The 18,329-nt window shown below is 43.2% G+C and overlaps 1 protein-coding gene across 3 annotated transcripts in view; it reads right to left on the bottom strand.

Moving 5' to 3' along the window:
* Positions 1-18,329, bottom strand: part of VWA3B (von Willebrand factor A domain containing 3B) — a 164,688-nt gene that overhangs the window by 20,557 nt on the left and 125,802 nt on the right. For all 3 annotated transcript variants that reach the window (XM_075852598.1, XM_075852599.1, XM_075852601.1), the window contains 2 exons: positions 17,049-17,135; positions 15,502-15,623 (listed from right to left, as the gene is read on the bottom strand). In XM_075852598.1, the coding sequence (XP_075708713.1) occupies positions 15,502-15,623; positions 17,049-17,135 (209 nt within the window). The remainder of the gene's footprint in view (positions 1-15,501; positions 15,624-17,048; positions 17,136-18,329) is intronic.

Raw genomic sequence — 18,329 nt, 5'->3', positions numbered from 1 at the left:
GGGTAATAACAGGGCAGCGTACTGAGAGAGTAGCTGTATAGATATGTGCAGGTTAAACTTTCATTTCAAGGACAAACAAGACTGAGCAATTGTGACATTAGTATTCTTTAAATAAAATAAATGGTCGCCCCAAGATAAAAGTAGCTGAACGAGAAATTTATAGAATGAGAAATATAAAGAAATGAGGAGTAGACCAAATGGAGGCCATTTATTAATCTAATATATATATATATATATACATACATACAATACCGTTCAAAAGTTTGGGGTCACCCAGACAATTTTGTGTTTTCCATGAAAACTCACACTTATATTTATCAAATGAGTTGCAAAATGACTAGAAAATATAGTCAAGACATTGACAATGTTAGAAATAATTATTTTTATTTGAAATAATACTTTTCTCCTTCAAACTTTGCTTTCGCCAAAGAATGCTCCATTTGCAGCAATTACAGCATTGCAGACCTTTGGCATTCTAGCTGTTAATTTGCTGAGGTAATCGGGAGGAATTTCACCCTATGCTTCCAGAAGGCCCTCCCACAAGTTGGATTGGCTTGATGGGCACTTCTTGCGTACCATACGGTCAAGCTGCTCCCACAACAGCTCTATGGGGTTGAGATCTGGTGACTGTGCTGGCCACTCCATTACAGATAGAATACCAGCTGCCTGCTTATTCCCTAAATAGTTCTTGCATAATTTGGAGGTGTGCTTTGGGTCATTGTCCTGTTGTAGGATGAAATTGGCTCCAATCAAGCGCTGTCCACAGGGTATGGCATGGCGTTGCAAAATGGAGTGATAGCCTTCCTTATTCAAAATCCCTTTTACCTTGTACAAATCTCCCACTTTACCAGCACCAAAGCAACCCCAGACAATCACATTACCTCCACCATGCTTGACAGATGGCGTCAGGCACTCTTCCAGCATCTTTTCAGTTGTTCTGCGTCTCACAAATGTTCTTCTGTGTGATCCAAACACCTCAAACTTCGATTCGACTGTCCATAACACCATATTCCAATCTTCCTCTGTCCAATGTCTGTGTGCTTTTGCCCATATTAATCTTTTCCTTTTATTAGCCAGTCTCAGATATGGCTTTTCTTTGCCACTCTGCCCTGAAAGTCAGCATCCCGGAGCTGCCTCTTCACTGTAGACGTTGACACTGGTGTTTTGCGGGTACTATTTAATGAAGCTGCCAGTTGAGGACCTGTGAGGCGTCTATTTCTCAAACTAGAGACTCTAATGTACTTGTCTTGTTGCTCAGTTGTGCAGCGGGGCCTCCCACTTCTCTTTCTACTCTGGTTAGAGCCTGTTTGTGCTGTCCTCTGAAGGGAGTAGTACACACCGTTTTAGGAAATGTTCAGTTTCTTGGCAATTTCTCGCATGGAATAGCCTTCATTTCTAAGAACAAGAATAGACTGTCGAGTTTCACATGAAAGCTCTCTTTTTCTAGCCATTTTGAGAGTTTAATCGAACCCACAAATGTAATGCTCCAGATTCTCAACTAGCTCAAAGGAAGGTCAGTTTTATAGCTCCTCTAAACAGCAAAACTGTTTACAGCGGTGCTAACATAATTGCACAAGGGTTTTCAAGTGTTTTCTAATCATCCATTAGCCTTCTAACACAGTTAGCAAACACAATGTACCATTAGAACACTGGAGTGATGGTTGCTGGAAATGGGCTTCTATACACCTATATAGATATTGCATTAAAAACCAGACATTTGCAGCTAGAATAGTCATTTAGCACATTAACAATGTATAGAGTGTATTTCTGATTAATTTAATGTTACCTTCATTGAAAAAAACTGTGCTTTTCTTTCAAAAATAAGGAAATTTCTAAGTGACCCTAAACTATTGAACGGTAGTGTGTGTATGTATATATATATATATATATATATATATATATATATATATATATGCATGAGCTATAAAACGGACCTTTCTTTGAGCTAGTTGAGAATCTGGAGCATTACATTTGTGGGTTCGATTAAACTCTCAAAATGGCTAGAAAAAGAGAGCTTTCATGTGAAACTTGACAGTCTATTCTTGTTCTTAGAAATTAAGGCTATTCCATGCGAGAAATTGCCAAGAAACTGAAGATTTCCTACAACGGTGTGTACTACTCCCTTCAGAGGACAGCACACGCAGGCTCTAACCAGAGTAGAAAGAGAAGTGGGAGGCCCCGCTGCACAACTGAGCAACAAGACAAGTACATTAGAGTCTCTAGTTTGAGAAATAGACGCCTCACAGGTCCTCAACTGGCAGCTTCATTAAATAGTACCCGCAAAACGCCAGTGTCAACATCTACAGTGAAGAGGCGACTCTGGGATGCTGGCCTTCAGGGCAGAGTGGCAAAAGAAAAAGCCATATCTGAGACTGGCTAATAAAAGGAAAAGATTAATATGGGCAAAAGCACACAGACATTGGACAGAGGAAGATTGGAAAAAAGTGTTATGGACAGACGAATCGAAGTTTGAGGTGTTTGGATCACACAGAAGAACATTTGTGAGACGCAGAACAACTGAAAAGATGCTGGAAGAGTGCCTGACGCCATCTGTCAAGCATGGTGGAGGTAATGTGATGGTCTGGGTTTGCTTTGGTGCTGGTAAAGTGGGAGATTTGTACAAGGTAAAAGGGATTTTGAATAAGGAAGGCTATCACTCCATTTTGCAACGCCATGCCATATCCTGTGGACAGCGCTTGATTGGAGCCAATTTCATCCTACAACAGGACAATGACCCAAAGCACACCTCCAAATGATGCAAGAACTATTTAGGGAATAAGAAGGCAGCTGGTATTCTATCTGTAATGGAGTGGCCAGCGCAGTCACCAGATCTCAACCCCATAGAGCTGTTGTGGGAGCAGCTTTACCGTATGGTACCTAAGAAGTGCCCATCAAGCCAATCCAACTTGAGGGAGGGGCTTCTGGAAGCATGGGGTGACATTTTTCCTGATTACCTCAGCAAATTAACAGCTAGAATGCCAAAGGTCTGCAATGCTGTAATTGCTGCAAATGGAGCATTCTTTGACGAAAGCAAAGTTTGAAGGAGAAAATTATTATTTGAAATAAAAATCATCATTTCTAACCTTGTCAATGTCTTGACTATATTTTCTAGTCATTATGCAACTCATTTGATAAATATAAGTGTGAGTTTTCATGAAAAACACAAAATTGTCTGGGTGACCCCAAACTTTTGGTAGTGTATATATATATACACTGCTCCAAAAAATTAAGGGAACACATCAGATCTCTGTCAACGAAAGATTCAAGTTGAAAATCTTTACTGATAGAAATTGTGTAGTTAGTTGAGAACAAAATGACGTATCAGCATTCAATGCAAACAAAAATCTTTAATTGAGGGCTGGAGTTTAAATCCCCGAAAACCAAAGTATCTGGGCATGTTCCTGAAGAGGCGGCTAGATCAGGGCATCAGTGAGCTCCTGGACAGTCTGTGATGCTACTTGGCGGTGTCAGATGCACTGATTCATAATGTCCCAGAAGTTCTCAATTTGATTCAGGTCTAGGCAACGTGAACTGCCTACACTAGGGCCACAATAGGCTGGTCATTGTCCTGCACTAGGAAGAAACCAGGGTCCCCTGCACCAGTGTAAGCACTGACAATTGCGCCTAAGATTTAATTACGGTACCTAACAGCAGTCAGGGTACCGTGGGCTATTACGTGGAAGTTTGTGCAACCCCCCAAGGATTTGCCCAGACCATCACTGCTCCAAAATGGTCATGCCGGATTGACGGTGACTCTAGACCAGGGGTCTCAAACTCGGCCGGGTAAGTGGGCCGCATATAGAAAAAATGGGAAGTTGACGGGCCGCATTACTTTCAAATTTTGATACAATACAAAATTATTGTTAATCAATTAGTTATTTGAACTACTATAACACTACATTACTAGAATAATAATACTACATTACTATAATAATAGCGCTAGGTTTAAAATTTGAGATATTTCTCCACGTGCTTATTTCAACAATCCAGCTTTCCAGTTTAAGTGTCGCTAAATGCAGCCCGGCGGCTCAGTTAGCACACGTCAAGATTGGGCAGCCCCTTTTTAGATAGTGCCGCAGTGCCCTCTGTGGATGCTGCCGCAGTGCCCTCTGTGGATGCGGCCGCAGTGCCCTCTGTGGATAATGCAACACACCCCTAGATAAGGCCACAGTGCCCTCTGTAGATAAGGCCACAGTGCCCTCTGTAGATAAGGCCACAGTGCCCTCTGTAGATAAGGCCACAGTGCCCTCTGTAGATAATGCAACACACCCCTAGATAATGCCAGTGTCCTCTTCAGATACTGTCACACACCCACTTGTAGATAACGCCACAGTGCCCTCTGTAGAGGCTGCCACAGTGCCCTCTGTAGAGGCTGCCACAGTGCCCTCTGTAGAGGCTGCCACAGTGCCCTCTGTAGAGGCTGCCACAGTGCCCTCTGTAGAGGCTGCCACAGTGCCCTCTGTAGAGGCTGCCAAAGTGCCCTCTGTAGAGGCTGCCCCAGTGCCCTCTGTAGAGGCTGCCCCAGTGCCCTCTGTAGAGGCTGCCCCAGTCCCCTCTGTAGAGGCTGCCCCAGTCCCCTCTGTAGAGGCTGCCCCAGTGCCCTCTGTAGAGGCTGCCCCAGTGCCGTCAGGGGCTTGCCCAGAGCTGGAGTCCCAGGCAGAGCGCTAGTAGGCTCTTCCTGGGACTCCAGCTGTGCTCCTGACATCACTGGGATTCCTGCTCTGGGGAAGCCCCTGACATCATTGTCGATGTATGGACAGCGATGTCATAGGCTTCCCCAGAGTCCCGGAGCAGAGCCGATAATAGCGCTCTGCCCGGGACTCCGCTCTGGGGAAGACGCTGACACACTGTTCATATGTGGACAGCGATGTCAGGGAATTCCACAGAGTCCAGGAGCAGAGCCGACACCAGCGCTCTGCTCCGCTCTGGGCAAGACCCTGACACACTGTCCAATTCCACAGAGTCCCGGAGCAGAGCCGACACCAGCGCTCTGCTCGGGACTACGGCTCTGGGGAAGCCCCAGACATCGCTGCTCATATGTGGACAGCGATGTCAGGGAATTCCACAGAGTCTAGGAGCAGAGCCGACACCAGCGCTCTGCTCCGCTCTGGGCAAGACCCTGACACACTGTCCATATATGGGCAGCGATGTCAGGGAATTCCACAGAGTCCTGGAGCAGAGCAGACACCAGCGCTCTGCTCGGGACTCCGGCTCTGGGGAAGCCCCAGACATCGCTGTTCATATGTGGACAGCGATGTCAGGGAATTCCAGAGTCTAGGAGCAGAGCCGATACTAGCGGCTCTGTGTCCCGCGGGCCGCAGATGACAGCCCCAGGGGCCGCATGCGGCCCGCGGGCTTGAGACCCCTGCTCTAGACTATCACCTCTGTCACATGGGCGGAGTGTGAACCTGCACGCCTCTGTTAAGAGAACGGGGAGCCAATGGTGGACCTGCTAATTGTGGTGTTCTCTGGCAAATGCCAATCAAGCTGCATGGTGCTTGGCTGTGAGCACAGGTCCCACTACAGTACGTCGGCCCCTCATGCCACCATCACGGAGTCTGTTTGTGACACTTTGGTCAGAAACATGCACACTGGTAGCCTGCTGAAGGTAATTTTGTAGGGCTTTGGCAGTGCTCCTCCGCATAAAAATGTCAAATGCCCTCCTGGCAGACCGATTATTTCGGGAATTGGTGGGATTTGTGAGATGACATGTAGATTCATTGATTTCTATCTCAGACCTCATGTGGAAACTCTTCCATCATATATATGTGATTCAACTGATATTCTTGTATCCCTTGAAGGTCTGAGATTGGAATCAGACATGTATCTGGTCACAAGTGATGTTGAATCCTTGTATACATCAAAACATCATGATCATGGTCTACATGCATGCAGGTTTTTTATGCAGACAGGAAATTTAGCGTGTGAAATGGTTGAGCTCATCCTGGAACTGCTAGATTATGTGTTGAGGCATAACTTTTTTGTTTTTAAGGATAAATATTATCTACAAAATCGAGGCACTGCGATGGGGGCAACCTGCGCCCCATCCTATGCAAATCTATTTATGGGATTTTGGGAAAGATCTTTGATAACAAATGGCAATTGTGGTGATGAGTGGCAGGTCTTGTCTTGGAGATGTTTTATTGATGATGTATTGTTCATTTGGCAGGGGACTGAGGATGAGCTCAACCTATTTCTAAACCATCTGAACAATAATGAAATGGGTATTAAATTGGCAAGCAAGTACAGTAAAACCTAAATCGATTTTCTGGACCTAAAGATAAAGGTGGAGGCTGATGGTAAGCTTAACACCGATATTTTTAGAAAAAACACTTCTGTGAATTCCTATTTAACGGCTGACTCCTCCCACCCTAGAGACATCATTAGGGCCATCCCAAGAAGGCAATTCCTCCGAGCCAGAAGGATTTGCTCTACTGAGGATGTGTTTGAGCATTGATCCAAGGATCTGATGAACAGGTTCCTCAATAGAGGCTATGAAGAATCGGAAGTGAAACGCGAATATGAGTATGCTAAAACCAAGACCAGAACCGATCTACTCAAACCCCAATTGAAGGGAAGAAAAGGGTCGGATAATGTGGTAAGATACATATCTGGATACAATAAGCAATGGAACATCATGCGAGGTATCTTTGATAAGCACTGGTCTATTTTGAAAACAGACAAATGTCTATCCAGAATCATTACTCCTTTTCCATCTATGACACCACGTCGGAGTCCTAACCTCCGTGATATTTTAGTTAGGAGTCACTATGTTCCCTCGACATCCAATAAATATTTATTTGAATCTAGAGGGCCAAGGTGGGGTAACGTGTCATGCGGAAAATGCGGAGCCTGTCAGGTAATGGAAAGAACTGATTTGTTCTCTGGCTCAGACTGCACCAAAATGTATAAAATTGAGCATTTTGTAAATTGCAACACAAGGAATGTCATTTACCACGCATGTTGTCCCTGTAATAAGATTTACATCGGAATGACCTCAAGGGAGCTGAAAATGCGCATAATGGAACATATCAGGGATATTAAAGGCATTCAGCATAAACATAGTGGAGATGACGATATTCTTTTTGGTGACAGGAGTAAGCCTCTTGCTAGACATTTCAAGGAGTTCCATGGTAGTAATTGGAGATTGCTGAAAGTAAAGGGAATTGACCGTATTTATGCTGGGAACCGTGGGGGGGATACTGTAAAAAATCTTCTTAGAAAGGAAATGAAATGGATTGTTACCTTAGACACACTGTCCCCAAGGGGCTTGAACGAATCACAAAGTTTTGCATCCTTTTTATAATTATTCTGTTTAGGACTAATGCTGTTTTTATTTGTTATTTGTTGCTAGTGTCGAATTACCGGATTTCTGAAAAAAAGCGAATACTGAAGATTGTGAATTATATGGATCGGTGTTTATGACTATATATGTTGTATGATGCTAAATTTTGGGATAATATACATGCCGTTCTATATTGTATATGCATATATAATTTGGTATGTGTGGTGATATCAGTTATTGATATATTAATGTATATATGTATGCGTGTGTAGATTTTCATTCTTATTTTCGTTATATAATATGGATACTGAGGAGATCTATACGCGTATATACTGTCAATTGCTGATGTATTGGGCCAATGTATCTATTCTGGTTGTTTATGTAAGATTTGTTTATTCAGTCTACTCTGTCTATGTCTATCTCTATTTGTACCTGTTATTTATTTGTATTTGTATTATGGATTTATTTAATGTACGTGTGTAGAGAGTCTATATATGTACAAATTATTTGTATACACTGTGGGTTCACGTTGAGGATAATATTGTATATTTTGATATTATGTATTAATTTATTTATTTAATGTACTAGATAGCGTTCCAAATTCTAATATATAGAGTATATACGTGTATATATTTTTTTTTTATGGTTATAGGTTAATAATTCACAATATTTTTGGATACTGGATATTCATCTGGGTCGGAGCCCGTAATTCCTGTGGTCAGGTTGGGTTTCCGATCGAGGTGTTTATTCACGATTCCATTAACTTACACTTGTGCACTTTATATTTATTATAATTAATGGTTTAGGGTCTGGTCCGGGTTTTAGGTCCTCTTGTATATATATATATATTTATATATTTTTTTGGGGGGTTATATATTTTTATAACTATAACTATATTAATTAATTATATTCATATTTGGAATATTTGGTGACATAGTATTCTATAGTTTTTTGGTATGTATATGGATTTTTAAGATAGGGGTAGCATTGAAATATGTGTACAGTCATGGATTAGATATTTATTTATTTATTTGGAATGTATTAATGGTATTTTGTAATACTGATATAGGCATATTGTGATATACACTGATCAAATTTTATATTGACGTATATAAGCTTCAGCTTTCTATGGACCAATACTACAAACGACACTTTTTCCTCTATCAATCGTATGCTTCTTGTTTTACTCACTGGGTACGTGATGGGTGCGCATGCGGGTCACGTGGTCTCCTATGCGTCGGACCGGAAGTTGTCTCTAGGTTTGAGAACGAGTCCTGGTTTCCAGGTACAACTTCCGGCCGTGACACGGATGGTCTGGCGCGTGGAGATGGGCGTGACGTGTCGTGCGCCGATGAACATCACCTCATTTGAGGTGTACTTAAGGGGGGAAACATCTAGCATACCTCACCTCCTGACGAAGGAAGCGAAACGCTCGTCGAGGTGGTCCTCGGATTAGGTCCTTTTCATCATGTCCACCCCAGGTAACTAAATAGCCTATTTAGGCACTGATTTGATCTTGTACTCCCATATATGTGTTATGGTAACTATATATGCCAGACCTAGTGGATCATTCTAGATATCTGATCTTACGGCGATACTCTATTAGATTACAATTTTTTCAATACTGCTATATTGTAAAGTTGTTACTATGGGATATGGTGGACATTCCTATCTGGGGTGTTTTTAATTTTTTGTGTTTTAAACGTTTGTATTTTGTGGGTAATGTTTCCCTTATGGGATAATAAAGATTTATATTTGTTATTTTTTCTGTCTATTTGATATTATTTGCGCATCAGGTATATTTTTGGATCTTTTTCTCCTCCTGTTCCTCCCTGAACAAAGTTACCGGTCATGCTGATTGTTTGATGCCCTTGTCTGCCATCTTTGTGCTCCTATTAAGCCCTGCCAGAGACCTGTCAAAATCCCAACATACTGCAATACATTATTAATGTAGTAAATATTGCAAGCAATCCCTAGGGGGACTTATAGAAAAAATAAAACACAAAAACACAGTTAAAGTTCTTTTTAATGTAGAAAAAAAAAGTATTAAACGTTAGAAAAAACTTTTACCATTTTTTTTTCCTAAAGTAATGTTAAAAAAATAAACGTTAACAAAGCTGGTATCGCCGCGTCCATAAAAGTCCAAACTTTTACAAAATAATGTTATTTAACCCGCAAGTTTAACGGCGTAAAAAAACAAAAAACGCCCGAATTGCTGTTTTTTGGTCCACTTAGCTCCCAAAAAAAAACATAGAATAATAAGCCATCACACTGCCCAATTAACGGAAAAATAAAACCGTTTTCTTTTTATAAAAGTGGTAAAACATTAACAAAGATATCAATTTGGTATCGCCGGAATTTTGCCAGATTCACCCCACAAATATTTTTTTTCCAGCTTCCCACTGTCACGATGCGGGGTGTGGACCCACTGGGCTGCACCGCGTAGCGGAAAGGCAGCTGGCCAACCAGGTACAATACAATGTCTATAGTCCAGAAAGGGTACCTGTGCCAATATAGACAGTAGCGGTGATTCAGGCTTAAGATGAGGCTCCGGCAGCAGACATACAAACAGTGGGTGTTACTCAGTAGATTCAGCAGAAGACACAACTCGACTTCAACTCTAGATGGCACAGAAGCAAGTTAGCACAGTATACAGGGTACAGGCAGCAAGAACGGGTAACACCGGGAATTGGAAAACACTAGGAGACCATTTGCAAGACAAACTAAGGTAACACAACAACGCTCCGGCAAAGATCAAGAGGGCAGAGCCCTTTTTATAGTCCCGAAGCATTCTGGGCTAATTGCACATTCACAGCAACTGGACGCGTACTGGTCTCTGAACCAGGAAGTGAGTGCCGGCGTCTCTCAGGAGGGAGATGCCGCCGAGAACTCACACGTCCATGGCCGTGGCCATCAGAGGGTAAGTCAGAACGACGGTCCGCTGCCATAGACGTTACAGTATCCCCCTCTTACGCCCTCTCTTCTTGGGACCAGAGCGGGAGAGGAACTTCTTCACGAGGACAGGAGCATCGATGTTCTCCTCTGGCTCTTAAGACCTCTCTTCTGGACCAAATCACCTCCAATCCACCAAATAAAACGTCCTTCCTTTCACTTTCTTGGTGGCCAGGATCTCCCTCACTTCGAAAGTCCCTGACGAGCCGCCAGGAGCCACTGCGGAACTAGGAGTCCCAGAGTAGCGGTTCAGGACCACGGGCTTCAGCAGGGAGACATGGAAGGAGTTAGGGATCTTGAGGGTAGAAGGCAGCCAAAGCTTATACGACACAGGATTAATTTGCAGCAGAATCTTGAAGGGTCCACCGCCTGCAGAATAGAAGATCGGGTCTGTTGCCATATCTGCAGAAAGTCCCTGAAGGTAGGGTCAGCTGCAGGCACCTGGGACATAGTAGAGACAGGAAGAGGTATTCTAGGATGTTGGCCGTACACAATGCAGAACGGGCTGGAGATGGTGGACTCACTAGTATGGTTATTATAGGAGAACTCAGCCCACGGGAGCAGCTGCACTCAGTCATCATACCGCCTGGAGACAAAGTGCCGCAGATAGTTTTCCATAATCTGGTTAACCCTTTCGACTTGACCATTTGACTGAGGATTGTAGGCCGAGGAGAAGTCCAATTTTGCACCGAGGAGGCTGCAGAATGCTCTCCAGAACTTCGAGGTGAACTGGACCCCACGATCCGAGACAATATGCAGAGGCAAGCCATGCAGACGGAAGATGTGTTGAACGAAGAGATCAGCCAGTCGAGCAGCAGAAGGCAGGCCTGTCAGAGGAACAAAATAAGCCATTTTAGAAAATCGATCCACCACCACCCAGACGACACTGCATCCAGCAGAGAGAGGGAGATCGGTGACAAAGTCCATTGCAATATGTTGCCAGGGGGCATCAGGCATAGGCAGTGGTTTGCGCAGGCCAGCTGGTCTGGGGTGGGAAACTTTATCTGCTGCGCATACCGTACAGGAGGAGACAAAGTCCATGACGTCTTTGGGCAGCGTGGGCCACCAGAACTGACGGGCAATTAGGTCTCGGGTCTTATGGACACCCGCGTAACCTGCCAGCTTAGAACTTTGACCCCAGTGAAGGATTCTTCCTCTGTCTGCCAGACCTACAAAAGTCCTTCCCAGAGGAATATCTCTAACTAGCAGAGGGTTGACAGGGAAGATGAGAGAAAGGTCAATAATATTCTATGGGGATTCCACAGTGTCCTCTGTCTCAAATTACCTAGACAAGACATCGGCCCTCACATTCTTGTCAGCAGGTCAGTAGTGTAGCTCAAACTGGAACCAAGCAAAGAACAACGACCACCTGGCTTGACAAGGATTCATCCGTTGAGCCGTCTGAAGATAGGTCAGGTTCTTGTGTCTTCCATGAAGACCAGGATAGGATGAGCTGCGCCTTCTAGTAGGTGTCTCCATTCTTGCAGGGCCAGCTTGATGGCCAGTAACTCCCGATCCCCAATCGAGTGGTTGCGCTCTGCGGGAGGAAAAAGCTTGGAGTAGTAGCCACATACCACAGTCTTGCCTTTCGAACCTCTCTGGAACAAAAGTGCGCCAGCACCAACAGAGGAGGCGTCCACCTCTAGCGAAAACTGTAGGGATACATCAGGATGATGAAGAATAAAGGCTTATGTGAAGGCCTTTTTTAAGGTTTTGAACACGGCTTCTGCTTCTGGAGCCCACTCCTTGCATTCATGCCCTTTTTGGTGAGAGTGGAGATGGGAGCTGTCAAAGAAGAGAAGTTGGGAATGAACAGCCGATAGAAGTTGGTGAATCCCAGGAAGCGTTGTATGGCCCTTAAGCCTTGAGGGAGTGGCCATTCCAGGACAGCCTTTACCTTCTCAGGGTCCATTTTGAGGCCCTGATCGGAGATGATATAGCCCAGGAAGGGTAGAGACTTTCTTTCAAACACGCACTTCTCCAGCTTGGCATAAAGATGATTCTCCCTTAAACTAAGCAAAATCTGGCGGACATGTCTCTGATGAGTTACTGGATCTGGGGAAATAATCAAAAAGTCCTCGAGATACACCACAACACAGATATAGAGGAGATCACAAAAAATGTCATTGACAAATTCTTGAAACACCGTGGGGGCATTGCACAGGCCAAAGGGCATAAGCCAGGTATTCGTAGTGCTCATCATGTGTATTAAATGCAGTCTTCCACTCGTTACCCTGATCCGCGGCAGGTCCAGTTTAGAAAAAAAATGTTGCCCCCAGTATGCGATCAAACAGTTCTGAGATCAAAGGCAATGGGTAATCTGTTTTTCACCATGATCTGGTTGAGCCCCCAGTAGTCAATGCAGTGTCGAAGGGATCCATCTTTTTTCTTGACAAAGAAAAACCCGGCTCCGGCCGGGGATGAGGATTTACGTATGAAGCCCCTCTCAAGATTCTCCTTAATGTAGGTCGACATAGACTGGGTCTCAGGTAAGGAGAGAGGGTATACTCTACCGCGAGGAGGGGACAAATCAGGAACCAAGTCGATAGGACAATCATACGCTCGATGTGGAGGCAACGTCTCTGCTTCCTTCTTGTCGAAGACATCCGAGAACAGAGAGTAACAAGGAGGCAATCCTGCCAATAACTGATGTGGAGGAGACTGAGGCGGATGGATATACCCTAGACAGCGGTTGAGACACTTGGAGACCCACTGGAGAACCTCTCCAGAATTCCAATCCAGGACTGGGGCGTGTAGACGGAGCCAGGGCAAACCCAGCAGCACAGGGTTGACAGCCTTGGGCAGGACAAATAGGGAGATGAGCTCGGAGTGAAGGGCTCCCACTTGAAGCCTCAATGGCTTGGTCACAGACAAAATTGGGTCAGGCAGCGGAAGTCCATCTACCGAGGCAACGGTCAACGGCCTTTCCAGAACAGTGGGCAAGTGAAGCAGGTCCAGAAGGTCTTGGCAGATGAAATTAGCTGCAGAGCCAGAGTCCAGGTAGGCAGAGACCGGATGGGGCCTCTCGCCAGCGATGATGGTCACAGGAATGAACAGTTTGGAGGAGAGTTCTCTATTAAATGCTGTATCGCCCAGGGTTGTCTCTCCAACCAATCCTAGGCTGTGGGTTTTTTGGGCTTCTGAGGAGACAGACACATGACATGGCCAGCGAGGTCGCAATATAGGCAGAGTCCAGAGGTGCGCCTGAGCTGTTTCTCCTGGACTGACAGTTTAAGCCGGTCCACCTGCATTGGGACCTTGGGTGGAGTAGTAGAAGAAGGAAAGAGGGGTTGCTGTAAGTTGGGCGCCAGTCTAGGAAGCCGTCTATCTTGTCGAACTGCTTGAGATCTTTCTTTGAGCCTTATGTCCACACGAGTGGCAAGTAGAACCAGCTTGATCTTGGATGATAGGCCATGCAAGAAGGAAGCTACCAATGCCTCGTTGTTCCAGGACAGTTCTCCTGCCAGGGTCCGGAACTGGATGGTGTACTCGCCCACGGAGGCGTCTCCCTGGCGAAGGTTCAGCATAGCAGTGGCTGCTGATGAGACTCGTCCAGGCTCCTTGAACACCGTACGGAATAACAGCACGAACCCCTGGAAGTCTTGGGTCTCGGGTCTCTGTCATTCCCAGATTGGGTTCGCCCACGCCAGGGCCTTGCCGGCAAGGAGATAATGAAGGCAATCCTGGCTCCATCTGAAGGAAAGGCTCTGGCGTGCAGGGTGAAGTGGATGACACTGGTTAAGAAATCCCCTGCACACGCTTGTGTCTCCGTGGAAACGAGGTGGCAGTGGTAGCGAGAACCGAGGATCAGAACCGGAGCTACCAGAAGGTGTAGCAGGAGTGTAAATTGGAGGAGCTTGAACAGGAGCAGAGAAGGAAGCAGCTAGCGCCCCTAGTTGCTGTGCCATGTCTACTGCCACAAGAATTTGATCCTGTCGTGCTCGCAGATCCTGCAGATCCGCCTGCATGGCTTAGGAGGGTGACAGACACTTGAATTGACCAGCGGGGTCCATGGCCTGAGCGTACTGTCACGATGCGGGGTGTGGACCCACTGGGCCGTAGTGCGTAGCAGGAAGGCAGCTGGCCAACCAGGTACAATACAATGTCTATAGTCCAGAAAGGGTACCTGTGGCAATGTAGACAGTAGCGTTGATTCAGGCTTAAGATGATGCTCCGGCAGCAGACAAACACCTGGTGGGTGTAACACAGTAGATGCAGCGGAAGACACAATTTGACTTCAACTCTAGACGGCACAGAGGCAAGGTAGCACAGGATACAGGGTACAGGCAGCAGGAACGGGTAACACTGGGAACTGGAAAACACTAGACCATTTGCAAGACAAACTAAGGTAACACAACAACTCAGGCAAAGAACAAGAGGGCAGAGCCCTTTTTATAGTCCAGCAGCATTCTGGGCTAATTGCACATTCACTGCAACTGGATGCATACTGGTCCTTTAAGGCCGTGCGCGCGCCCTGCGGGAGACAGTCTCTGAACCAGGAAGAGAGTGCCAGCGTCTCTCAGGCCGCCGTGAACTCACACGTCCATGGCCGCAATCGTCAGAGGGTAAGCCAGAACGATGGTCCGCGGCCATAGACGTTACACCCAGTACATTATATGGTACATTAAATAGTGGCAGGAAAAACTACGACTTGACCCTCAAAAAATGAACCCATATATGGCTATGTCGACGGAAATATAAAAAAAGCTATGGCTTTTGGAAGGTGGGAAGGAAAAAACGGAAATTAAAAAAATGAACGAAAATTGGGTGCATCATTAAGAGGTTAATTGACTCAGGGTTATACTGTGATGCTTAAGTGTTCCCTTCATTTTGTTGAGCAGTGTATTTATTTTCTATCTATATTTATTGCTTTTTAGATTTAGTACATGATTACGGCTAAATTCACACCACGTTCGTTTTAAACGTTCCCACCAAACGTATAGACACACACATGCAACTGTATCTGACGTGGTATACATTTCTTTTGTATACTGTTGTATTAAGAAGTGCAGTTGACTATGCTTTTTAATACATGCTTTTTTATGCTATTCAATACAGCTGCAAAATACGGCTGCAACTGCATATCCCAGCCAAACATGTGCCATATGGACACTATTTTGGCTTACTTTTAGTCATCAATGTCTATAGGCACATTAAAAAAAAAAAGTATGGAGATTTTTCCGACATATACGCCAACAGTACACCACATTGGTGCGGGTGAATTTAGCCTTAGTGCCATCTTTCCTTTGACTTTAAATGATTACCTTTATCTCCTTCTTGTAGTCATCAGTATCAGTCAGTAGGTCATCTCTATGTATCCTTGCCACCTCACCAGAAGGTCTCCCAACAAAATAGGTGAGATTTCCACAGTCATGGATAATGGATCCTGAAAAGAAATTAGTAAAATATAGACAAGAGAAAACACTATTTCGAAACATCTTATTCTTCCCATTAGACATCTTGCTCATCTATGGCAAACCATAGCTTCCATGCGAAAAGTCAGAGAGACATATCGTCCAGGGATCTGCTCATTCACACGCCATTCATTGTGCTACAATTTTTACTCTGCAAACAGATGTTCTACTCTAAAAAGGAAACATCACTTGTAGACATTTCATGGAAATGAAACATAAAAATGGCTGAGCAGGCTACATGATGATGTCAAATAATACTAAAAGGTGTACACTAAAATCTAAACCGCTAATAAACTAATAGTTTTATGGCAAATTGGAAGATCACAAAGCGATAAAAAACAGGACACATTATATTTTGTGGGCATATGTGCCTCAATCCGCTTCAATTATTATAAAAAAAGTGAATGAAACTCATGACTTTAATATGAGGTAAATATTCATGGTTCCTCCAACTGAACTTATTAGAAAAATATGATTAATAACTCTAAAGTAAGATGGGGAATGTAATGAGGTGACTGTTATTTTGCATAATACATGTTTATTGAAAAATATTTAACAGAGAAATACAGAGGAAAAGAGCTTAAGGGCTTGTCCACACGTAACGGAATTGCTGCAGAAAATTTCTGCAGCAATTCCGTTTAAAGTAGCAGACTTTCCGCTGCGGCAAAATTCAATTTTCTTCAGTTTTGACTGCGTATTTTGCTGTGTTTTTCACAAAGCAAGGAGATGGTGACATCTCTGAAAAACGCAGCAATTCAGCCCACTTTCCGCAGCAGGAATTGACATGCTGCGGTCCGAAAAATACGCACTGCAGGTGAATTTCTGCTCGGAATATTTACGCAGCGTGCGGATCAGATTTCTTAAATCTCATCCACTATGCTGCTACTGTATTCTGCTGCGTATTTTCCGTCCGCAATTTCCAGACGGACAATACGCAGCAATTCTGCTGCATGTGGACGAGCCCTAACAGAGAACGTCTTAAAGTAGAACTAAACCTAATGTCAGAAGCGTATAGCTTAAAAAATAACTGTTAATATTGATCATATATATATATATATATATATATATATATATATATATATATATATATATATATATATATATATATATATATATATATGTGTGTTTCTGGAGGTTCTAAGTATTGGTAATAATTGAGAGAACGCAGTGGGTACAACATTATTCTGGACATGTCGTCAGTAATCCCATGAACGCTACAGTTATCCCCAGGCTGAAATGGCTGCTTACACACGATAGATTACAGAAAAAGATAGACTATGGGTTTATGGAAGTGCATAAGTCATATTCAGCTATCCACATTTGTTGTTGCGCATTTTGTGCTGTGGTTCTTATAGAATTTCACCAAGTATACACTGACAAAGCCATTATAATCATACCTTCTTCATACCATCCACTGTTAGAGCAGATAGACAGCACCTTTTGTCCTGGTAGAAGCGGGTGATCATTTTTCAGAACGGATGCCTCTAGAATAATTTGGAGTAAAAATACATATGTATAATGGATAGTGGCATAATACTACAAAATAAGTGATGTTCCATGTCCCAACATTTAATAAGCTATTTTAGACTTTATCAGACAACATGATGCAACCAGCGTTAATGGAAACTTACTCCTACAGGGACTCTCCACTATGTTTAATGTCTTTATTAACAAGCTGAGTGTAAGTGAAATTTAGAAAGTGGTCATGCAATTATAAATAACAAGTAGATAGAGTGATCGCACATGATACGTAACACTATATACTATATACACAGACTGTTGAAGAGCAAGTGGAAGAATATCTAGTTCTCTGGTGTTGCATAATACGTCTGTCTATTCAGATTGCACTACAGCCATTTTAGACGTACTGACCAATGTTACCAGCACATTTCACATGAAGAAAATAAGCTGTAATAGAAGATTTAATTTTCTATATTCAGTACAGGTCTGCATTAGGAAGTCGATTTGTAAGGCATTGGATCATTTCAAAGATTTCCGTTTTTCTGGTTTATCCTCCATATCATTAGCACATGTGATGGAGGATATCATCAGTGGCAATAAAAGGCAGTCATTTCATCAGCTAGATCAGGGGTCTCAAACTTTGCCGGGTAAATGGGCCGCACATAGAAAAAATGTGAAGTTGACGGGCCGCATTACTTTGAAATTTGACACAATACTAAATTATTGTTAATCAATGAGTGATTCGAACTACTATAATAATACTACATTATTATAATAATACTAGTACTACATTACTATAATACTACATTACTATAACAATACTACACTACTGTAACAATACTACATTACTATAATAATAATAATACAACTTTTCTATAATACTACTACATTACTATAATACTACATTACCATAATACTACATTACTATAACAATACTATACTACTGTAACAATACTACACTACTGTAACAATACTACATTACTATAATAATAATACAACTTTTCTATAATACTACTACATTACTATAATACTACATTACTATATTAACAATAGTACATTAGTACAATAATAATACTACATTACTATAACAATTCTACATTACTATAATAATAATACTACATTTTTATAATACTACTGCATTACTATAATACTACATTACTATAACAATACTACATTACTATAATAATACTACACTACTGTAACAATACTATATTACT

This window comes from Rhinoderma darwinii, chromosome 2 (assembly GCF_050947455.1).
Source record: "Rhinoderma darwinii isolate aRhiDar2 chromosome 2, aRhiDar2.hap1, whole genome shotgun sequence".
Lineage (NCBI taxonomy): Eukaryota > Metazoa > Chordata > Amphibia > Anura > Rhinodermatidae > Rhinoderma > Rhinoderma darwinii.
Note: the sequence above shows the minus strand (reverse complement) of the source record. Positions and strands in the feature narration are given on the sequence as shown.